Source organism: Morone saxatilis, unplaced genomic scaffold (genome assembly GCF_004916995.1).
Source record: "Morone saxatilis isolate NCDOM2014 unplaced genomic scaffold, NCSU_SB_2.0 Contig15, whole genome shotgun sequence".
In the NCBI taxonomy this organism is placed as follows: domain Eukaryota; kingdom Metazoa; phylum Chordata; class Actinopteri; family Moronidae; genus Morone; species Morone saxatilis.
Genome location: NW_023339707.1, coordinates 1,341,776 through 1,351,860, shown reverse-complemented (window position 1 = coordinate 1,351,860; position 10,085 = coordinate 1,341,776). Strand labels below are relative to the sequence as shown.

Below are 10,085 nucleotides of genomic sequence, written 5' to 3'. Positions count from 1 at the left end.
TCTCCTTACTTAGATTAACCTCTTGTTTGTTTGTTTGTTTTGTGTTTTATGCATTTTCTTTTTTCTCATTTGTTTGTGTTTTTCAATAAAGTTTAAAAAGAAAGAAACTCTTGCTTATACTTTGAAGTTTGAAGTGAGCATCTTTAACGTTGCATTACTGCCCCCTTCTGGATTTATTCTTCCCCAATGTCCGTTTCTTTTAAGTCGTGTAACGTTAATAAGTTGCCCCCAAAAGACCTCATTAAGTTGTCTTAGAAACAATTTAATTAAATTCTTATTTTTAAAATGTAGATTATTTGATTATATTATATCAACTTTAAACAGCTGAACACACTCAATATTCACAGAGCCTTCACTGTCTAAAACTGCATTAGCAAAGTTCAAACAACCAAAGAGCTAAGAACAATGACAAAAAACACTGCATCTGTTAAAAAAGAAGCCTATTAAGTATGTTTGACTGTTAGAAGTACATAATACATAGTAATACAGACAGAGAATTCATCCAAATGTCTCTGGTTTTACACAAACTTCCTGCAGTCATTGTGTTCACTGTCTGGGTTCATTGTTCTCTGCTGTTACTGTAATACATTTAATATAATAAGAAATATCCATAAAATATGTCACTCATCAGGAGTAGTCAGTTTACTCAATGACAGAAAATAGGTCGCTCAAGGAAAAAGGTTGGAACCACTGCTCCAGTCCAGCAGGTGGCCCGTTAATGCACCGGTTTCGCCAAACTGCTTCAAACCCAGGGAGGAGGAGAGAGAAAAGAGAAGACAGAAGAAGAAGAAGAAGAAGATTAAACATGTCATTTCCGGGATGCGATACACTCGTTAGCTAGCTGCGAACGGTCTGCAGCTGTTTGGTTTCTGTGGCTGTTTCTGTGACAGTGGCTGGTCTCAGAGCAGCACTTTGTCGGCGTATAACGGCTTTATGCGTATAAGGCGTTAACGTGAGTCTACCGTTCGCCTCTCCCGCCATTAAAATGAAGAAAAAGAGCTCTGCGAAAAAACGCCATGTGGTGGCATGGGTCAACAAAGCCGAGTGGGATCAGGTTCTGGAGTATCTGTACTCGAAGGACCCCGCCTTACAGAGGTACGCACTGCAGAGGGTGTCAGCTTGGAAAGGCCGGTACGCCAGCAGCACCCCGGTGGCGGTGGAGTGCACGGCGGACCTGGTGAGGTGCCAGGTGCTGGACAGGTCCGGGCAGCTGGACGGGGATGACCTGGTTCTGCTTTACGGAGCGGCTCTGGTGAGGTTCGTCAATCTGATCACCGAGAAACAGCAGGGCAGGACCGCCCGGCCGCTCCGGAGGCTGGCTGGGAACCTGAACATCCCAGAGTGGGTTGTGGACCTGAGGCATGATTTCACACACCGGAAGCTGCCTACCTTGAAATGGTGTCGAAAAGGATGCAAGGTGGTTCTGGAGTGGCTCCAGCAGGAGTACTGGTCCAGGCAGTTGGGCGGAGCGCCTAACGAGGACTGGGAATCCCAGTCTGATGGGGAGGATGAAGAGGTTGACCTAAAACGACAGGAGGATGAGCTCATTGCCAGGCAGAAAGGAATGGAAGCCTATAAGAGTGCACGGGAGCTTCTGATATCCTTTGAGAAGGAGCAGTACCAGGCTTTTGACGGGCTTCCAGAAGAAAAAGACAGGAGCCCATGGCCGGCCCCCTTTGCAGACATGAGCTGGTTACTTGGGGAGATCAAACAGTTTGCGTTGGAGTCAAGTGAACTGCTGATTGATGTGTTGTTGGAAGATGGATTTCTGGTTCCTACTGTTGAGCAACTGGAAACATTAGGCTGTGACACTTATGACAACACCAGTCCCACTAAAACCACACTCCCTCAGACCTTCCTGCGTTTTTGGCTGCCCCTCCTGAAGATGCTCAACTCCCCGTCCTTCATTCACCTCCTCCTGGAGAAGCTGTTTGTCGAGCTGAAGCAGCTTACCACAGAGCCCAATAATCAACGGGCGTTCTACATTTCTGCCTGGATTTCAGAAGTCCTCTACTGTAACAGCAACAAATTTGAGTTCCATTTTGAAACAAAGGGGCAGAAGAAGGCCAGGATGAAGGACAGGATTTTTGTGAACCGCATCCAGCTGAGGTGGCAGCAGCTGCTTGCAGCATGCCTGGATGCTCCCTGTGCCAGCACGCCTCATTTGCTCCAGTTAATCCTGGATGACATGGAGCATCCTCTTCCTCTAGAGACCCGGCAGAGGCTGCTCAAGCTCTGCTCCATCTACACACAGACTGCGTGTGCAGAATTTGACACTTCTCCGCGGCAGAAACCACAGCCCATATACACACTGGAGAGTTTGCACGAGAAGCTGCAGCTTTCACGGCGCCACAGCCATCCCTGGCGTTCCACTGCTGACCCGGAGAGGAGCGAGTCCTCCCAGGAGTACAATGGGACAGATGCTCAGGCTGAAAAGGCAAAGTTGCTCAGAGGTTCTCCGTGGCATGTGTGCGTTGATAAGGTTTTGTGGAAGAACTATCCTCTTGGTAAAGTCCCTGGACAGTCAGATGACCCTTCATGCCTCATGGTGGAAAACTACTCAACAATGACTGTGTTTGACCAGCCGGTGGAGATGGAAAACAACACATCACACAACATCCCAGGAGCGTCTGCAGCAGTGAGGACAGCTGATGGCCTTTTGTGGAACCACAGTGATGTTAACAGGCTGAAATCTGGACTGCAACTATTTTGAGACATGATGTAATGCTGTAAAATATAAGCCTTAAGCTGCTGGCACATTATTAAACTGGTGCTCTCTGTTGTTGTGACACTTGGAAAGAAGAAAAAGTGTAAACTGAATTTGTTGCACGATAAAACAAAAGCAGTGGATTAATCAATAAAAAAAATGGTGTCGAATTATAATTTCCCAGAGCCTAAAGTGATGTTTTCAGATTACTTGTTTTATTCAACCAACAGTCCAAAAGCCAAGTTTTCACATGTTTCTGTCATTTTCTAGACAAAACAATTGTTAAAAAAAGAATCCGCTGAGTCATTGATATTAAATAACTTTTCTTTATTGTTGTTAATGTAAAAGCCTTCATGTGCTCCGTCTACAATATTTTTAATATGTGGCTAAGACAAAAGTGCAGCTAGTACAGACATGTAACACATAAAACAAACTGAGGAAAGAATGAGAGAATAGGGTATAGTTCATTCAATATGATTAGGAGTACAGTGAGTTTGTTTTTCTTCTTAAACCTGTCACGCTAATGGTTTTTGATGCCTTTCAGTTAAAATCCCTGGCAAAAAGAATTTCCCCATTGGGGATTAATAAAAAATAACATCTTTTGCGCACTTATGTTCAATAAAACTTGTTTCTACTAAAGGAGTATGATTGTGTTCATTCAGAGTGTAAGATGCTGAATTGCAACATATAAAGACACAAAAAAGATATCTAGCCTTTCTGTTTTATATACTGCATCTCTATATCTGTAAATGAAAACAGCTAATTAGGACAAAGGAGTTGAATGATAGAGTACATAGTAAATACGAAACAAAGCACAATTTAACAGCAGAGATTTTGACATATTCCTGAAAAAGGGCAAAATGCAATACTTTTATGAAGCTTATCATTTCTCTTGAGACTGTCAGACGGGTAACTGGTCATTTCTAAGGATTTTATGTCTTTTTTTATATTAAAGTAAAAATTGGACAACAATATATAGCAAGTAGATACATCATTTAGTAGACTCCTTCGGAAATAGGGCACACAATGTAAACCAGATTATAATCTAATAAAAGACAAAGAATAAAATAGTAAAGAGGGTCTATTCTTCTCAGAAAAAACACAAATAAGGTTGTGTCCAAATGCAATATCAGAGTGAACACTTTTGACAGTGTACTTGCCCACTGAGCAGAGTTCAGTAGGACTTTTATTTTGAACAGTTTGTCCGGAAGTGTCTTAGAGCGGCTGAACGACGTATTCAGTGTGTTCAGTCGTTGAACGCGCCATAACTGTTAGCGAGCTGTGAGCGATTGAGAAAACATTGTGTAACCAGCCCGGTTTCATCACAGGACTCCGTTCTAGTGCTGTATTATCGCATTCATTCTTCAAACGGGACGGTAAGTTGTTGGTTGAAGAAGTAACGTTACCGGTAAACGCTGCTGCGTCATTCGTGAGTTCTGTTCGTTAGCGCCGCATGGCTTTAGTTCACGTTAGCCAGCAGGTTTAGTTGCTGTTAACGAAACTGTGCGGACACACGCCGGTAACATAGTTAATGTTAGTCAGGGCAATGCTATTGACCTAACCAGAACACCCATACATTATTTCTGTCAGCCACATTCAACTAGCGTTAGCCCGACGCTGACGCCACTGTGCTGCTTGCACAAATAAGGCCTTGTTAGCTAGTGTAGGTCGCTAAGGTTAGGTAACTTAAGGTTACGAATAACTATTGTAATTCTTTGTGAATGCACAAATTGAATCTGAATTGCTGTAGTGGATAGGGATATGTATTGTGAGGTTTATGTATAAGAGGGTTAATTTATTGTTAAGCATCGTATAGTGCTAATGCTAGTGCTCTGGGGCCTGGCTTAAGCAGCAAGTCAGTTACGTTGCTGATACGTTCAGCCAACACACATCACTGCTTTTACTGCGCCTGTAAGAAAATGGTGGATGTCGGGAGGTCTAACGGATTTGAGTTATTCATACTACTACTACTAGAACATACTTTCTATTGATATGTAACGTTTCATGCCTGAATAATCAACTTGATTTAGTATTAAGACTAACACTCGCACTAGAACGATACCCCACTCGCTCCACATTGATTTGTCCATAGTTAAATTCCACAGCTTATTACTGGTCTGTTTATCTTATGAAATCGTGCAATGCATTTTACAATATAAATTAAACTGTTAACATCCTTTATTGTCATACACTAGACTGAAATTAGTAGGATTACTCAATAAATGTCCATTTTCTTTGTCCTCACAGGTGACGAATCACAAGTCTTCTGGACAGCACCCTTGCAGTATAACAACTGTTAAACCACAATGATCACCAGAAGAAGAGGCCGCACTGTGAACACAGAGGTGCAGTCTCTGGAGGTCGAAGTGGTAGATAGGGTGGAAACTGCCGACCATCTCCCAAGTCCATCTGAGGGGTTCCCTGCAGACGATATGGACGCCGCTGGAATAGAGCTGGAGGACCTATTTGAAATTGAAGACTTTAAATGGACATTTGATAGAGATACAGCCTCTCCACTCTTTGATATTGAGTTGGCAGATCTCAGTGTGCGTGGTGCCAGGGATCAAGATTCCGGGATTGAAGCCTCAATAGCCTCGTCTCCAGAGAGAATGTCATCTGACCTGAAGATCAAGAACAGACTAAACCAGTCAAGCCACATGATCAACAAAAATGCCATCGCTGCCAGATTGAATCGTCAAAAGAAGAAAGAATATGTCAACAGCCTGGAGAAGAAAGTTGGTATCCTGTCAACGGAAAACAACGCGCTCAAACAGGAAAATTCTCAGCTGACCAAGAGAGTGGAGGAGTTGGAAGATGAGACCAGGTACCTGAGGGCTGTGCTGGCCAATGAGAGCATGTTAGCCCAGCTCTTGTCCAGGCTGAGCGGTGTGAATGGGATGAAATTATCTTCCTCGCTTTTCCAGGGGCCCGACTCAAACGACCACGACTATGCCTTACCCAGGAAGCGTGTGAAAGTGGAGGAGAAAGAGACATCTGGTGGCGTGTGTCTGCACGTGGACAAGAACCATGTCTCGGTGGAGTTCTGCACTAAGTGTGCAGAGAGTGCAAGCACGTCGCTCAAAATGTAGGGTCAAGTACTTATCTCTGTTTTCAGATATTGAGACTGAACTTGATATGGCTCAGTGTACTGAACATCATGAGGGTGGATGAACACTGTTGAAGTAGTTAAACCTGCTAAGAACTGCTGAATGTGCATGTGTTTCTGTGTGATGATGGATTTGAGTACACGTTACTGCTAAACCTTGTTGACAGTTTCTTCTAGGTAATGGTTGATCCACCATGCGGGATGAGTGGCTTTCTGAACACCTTTACCTTCTTGGCTCCATGGTAAGGATCAGACAAGAAAATCCTTTGTTTTGTTTTACATAGGCTTGTTCAGCAGCGACTTCAGTACTTGTATAGTTCCTGCTTCAGTTAGTGGATTTTAAGTACTTTAATCATTTCTTTCTTTATGGTTTGTTGTTCTAGGAAATGATTGGATTTTAGTTAACATGTAACAAAGACTTAACTTGTAATTAAGTGTTAAAGCAAAGTGTCCTGAATGTTAAGATGAAGGTGAAGGTCCACAAAGAGCGATCTTAGAGTAGCCTTCAAATTGGAAATGCAATAATCTGTGGGCAAAGATAAGTCTGTATATACTTTCTTTTGGGAAGAATCAAGCTCTTTGTGAACCAGCACCAGTGTACAAAAGAATACTTTTCATTTAGCGCCACCTATTTTTCTTTATGCTAAAGTGGATTCTGCTGGTGGAAGGTGAAGAGGCTGGACAAGCAACTGCCCAACGAGGCCTGGTATTTTTTTAAAGGTAGTATCGGTAACAAATGGTATACGTTAAATTCTATTTTCCCAATACTCCACAACATCTGTAGCTGTAGATCCTGTCAGCGTAGCTCATACAACATTTTTGCAAGGCTGACTACAGTTGCTCCATTACTTGGAGAAAGGCTACTGGAGGCTTAATAGTCTATTAATTATGTGTTCTATATATTGACATATTGGAATGTGTTAATAAATACATCCAAAATGAGATGCTTTAAGTGGTGACATTGCCAGTTTTGATCAAGTGTAACAAAATGTAAATGTGTATATAACTGTATTGTTTGAGGTTAATTACCTTTGAGAAATGTTGGACAAATAAATCATATTTTCGTTATGTTTGAGTTACAAATATCTATGTGTCTTGCTCTGTACTTTTGATATTAATGCATCTCTTTTTCTCTTTCTGAACAGCAAGCTCTCTGCCGATAAAGGTCTTACTTTTCCTGAACATTTGGGTCAAGTCTGGTAAAGGTTGTCAAAACGAATGATGAGACCTCATTTGATGGAAGTACAAAGTACGCAGTATAAGAGGTGGTTAATCTTCCCGCCCACGTTTTAGCCCATTTACTTCAAATCATACAGTCAGTCATTTATCAATGCTTTCTTTTATGGGCCCGGTCAGTCTGCTTTAAGCTGTACTATGCCAAGCCTTGATGGCTGGAGTGCCACTTAAGTCTATATTAAATGCATAATTATACCTATGAAATACACCCTGAAATCAATAAATGAGGCAATAAATAAATATAGAAATGAGTCACTTTGGTAACACTAGGATGGATTAGGGTAGTCAGCCTACAGATAGTTTGGAGTATTTAACATTTCAACAGTTTGGATTTGTAGATGTTTAACAGATCATGGAGTATATGTGACAGTTCATGAATATACCCCAACAAAGATGTTTGTTGTGCCTAAAACGGGTAGACAACCTGCAGCTCTTCAGCCCCTCTCCACAGGCTCCCTGTGGCTTTGAAAACCAGTTAAAAGTTTAGAAGTAAATAACTTCATAATTTTTTAACATTTTCATCTATTGTTGGCCTAAAGTGATTTTTTTTTTTTTACTCCAATTGTTAAAAAACAACATGTGTAGCCAGTACCTCAGTCTCAGAGGAAAATGGAGAAGTTAACAATGCATGGACAGACCTGTTTGCTTTGGCCACCAACACTGCTGGCTTATCACTGTACTCATCGTGCTTGATCTGTGGTGAGAACTTGTACTGCTCTATAAACGATCAGTAAGCATAATATCCAAATAAAGTGTTTCCCTTCACATTTATTTATTTCAGGCGACTTAATTTGAATAATGTTGAATAACATTTATTTATTGCCTCTTTGATTTTCATCTGTTATATTCAAATGAAAGGGGTGTGGTTATGTGACATTCAGCCCAAAGCGGAAAGACCGAACACAGCCTCCGAGACAAGCGGTGTCCAGGTTGACAACAGGATGCTCCTTGCATCATGCTGTGTCAATTCTCTGTGATTTACAGAATTTTCTGATGGACAGAAAGTTAGCTCAGTTAGCCATTCAGCCAGCTGTCCTGTTGGCTGACTGCCTGTGCTGGGAGCTCAGAGCACCAGGGGAGTTGGTGTTTACACCTCTATGAGGATACTAACAGCTCACTAGCCAGCAGCTACAGTTGGCAGCAGTTGGAGGTTACTTTGGCAACAATTAAAGCTATCTGTCAGGAAACAGCATAAATCACCAAGAGTTGAGGCAGAGCGGGATGCCAGAAGCCAGACCTAGCAAGAAAACCACCTCAGTACAGTATTCCCTGTAGTCAAACTGGCTTCCATCTGCCTCAGACTGTTCAGGCTAACTTCCTTGGTCTGAATCTGTCAGATACCACAGCCCATTCATTTAAATGTATGAGGAAAATTAAGAGCTGGGAAATAAATGGCAATATGGAATAAAACTCCTAAAATTAATCAATTAGTTAATTTTAAAATAAAAACCTACCTAACCTGATTTACTTATTTATATTTATTTATATATATGTACACATACACACACTTTCTCATTTATATTTTTCAGTCATATTTAATACTGACTTAAATGGCATTCCATATTGATCAGTCTGACAAGTTGTGTGGCGATTACCAATCTCATTCAGCCAATTCCTGTGAATTCTCTGCTACCGTGCATTCTTGTCCAATCACAACCTTTCCACAAACTTGGCCAATCGTAGTTTCCTGTGCAAAACATTCAGCTTTATTTCACCAAACTCACTTACTTGGTTCTAGCTGTGAAGTTGAAGATGTGTGGAGCAAGCGTCTCACATTGACCCCCTCTGACCCTGAGTTTATTCCCATTGGAACAAGTGGACTTGTTTTGCAATTTACTTTCTCCCTCAATTTCATTGTAAACAAAACGGAACCCATCGAAGCATACATCAGTGTTTTTAGGAAAGCTGTTTCACAGTTTCTAAAAGTTTATCTTCACATACTGGTTTGTGACTAGCACACTTCTAACACATATTCAAGGTGAACAACTTTACCTGTGCTGTGTGGCGCAGTGGAAAAATGCATTGTCAGCACGGGTCCACTGCTCGTGGCTGGTCATGGCTTGGTGCGACTTAACCACCCCATGTGCACAGACCTACAACACGCTTACTGTTTGGAAGTCTCCAAAAACATTTGTTTTATAGACTTTTGATTCAGATTCAAAGGAGTAGTTCAGCATTTTTGGGAAAGCTGTCCTGGTTCTGTCCAAGGGTATAAAGAATCAACCTACCAATGTATACAGATTGGCACCCAGTGACACCCCACCTAAAACCAAAAAAACATTTTTGTTTTTGGATATCAGTTTTTATACAGATTAAACACAGATGTAGATATACACACTATGTTCACACTGCAGTGTCCCACAAAAGGTTTTTTTGCTTGTATGTGACTCAGATCTGATTTGTTGACAGTGTGAACAGCACCAATCATGTGGAAGCAGATCTTTTCATTTCTATTTCATTTTTGCCACTATATTTCATAGTTCATCATGCAGGTCTCTTCAGGACTGAGACCTGTTCACACTGGATATGGGCCACATTTAACAAATGTACAAAATAAAACAACAGATGCATAACGGCCAGACCAAAAACTGAACTGAGCAGTAAGGCCTGCAGTCTGAACATAGCCCGAGTGAGGTAATTAGTGTTTTTTTTTTTTTGGTTTTTTTTAGGACAAAGCCATACTGGCTGTTTCCAGTCTTTATGCTAAGCTAGGCAGAAGGCAGAAGAAGAGTCCATAAGTTTTTAAAGACCACCAACAGTTTTGCAGATTGATTTGCTAATGAGCGTACAAACTGTTAATTGTTTGGATTGCTCATTAACGTCATCAGGTGCTGATTGCCAGACCTCAACAGATTCCAAAAGCTACTAAATGCTTTTTTTACAAACAGTTTCAGTGTGCATTAAATGCTGAGCCATTTGTTATGGTTTAAATGCAGTATTACAATTTGATTAACAAGTAGGCATTCAATATATAATATATATATATATATATATATATATATATATGATTTTGGCTTGGCTTAGAAATGATTCACA

General features: G+C 41.2%; 2 protein-coding genes across 3 annotated transcripts; both read left to right on the top strand.

Annotated features, from left to right (window-relative positions):
- Positions 1–791: 791 nt before the first annotated feature.
- las1l (LAS1 like ribosome biogenesis factor) lies at positions 792–3,350 on the top strand. The gene has a single exon (XM_035656809.1). It carries the CDS (start codon positions 986–988, stop codon positions 2,711–2,713), a length of 1,728 nt encoding a protein of 575 aa, XP_035512702.1. The 5' UTR covers positions 792–985; the 3' UTR covers positions 2,714–3,350.
- A 567-nt stretch (positions 3,351–3,917) lies between these two features.
- crebzf (CREB/ATF bZIP transcription factor) lies at positions 3,918–6,896 on the top strand. 2 transcript variants are annotated; one of them, XM_035656610.1, is made up of 4 exons: positions 3,918–4,083; positions 4,955–5,792; positions 5,981–6,055; positions 6,463–6,896. In XM_035656610.1, the coding sequence occupies exons 2-3, from the start codon at positions 5,014–5,016 to the stop codon at positions 5,988–5,990; spliced, it is 789 nt and encodes a 262-aa protein (XP_035512503.1). In that variant the 5' UTR covers positions 3,918–4,083; positions 4,955–5,013; the 3' UTR covers positions 5,991–6,055; positions 6,463–6,896. The 2 variants fall into 2 exon arrangements, with proteins under 2 accessions (XP_035512503.1, XP_035512504.1); XM_035656611.1 differs by having other exon boundaries at positions 4,955–6,055.
- The last annotated feature ends 3,189 nt before the right edge of the window (positions 6,897–10,085 follow it).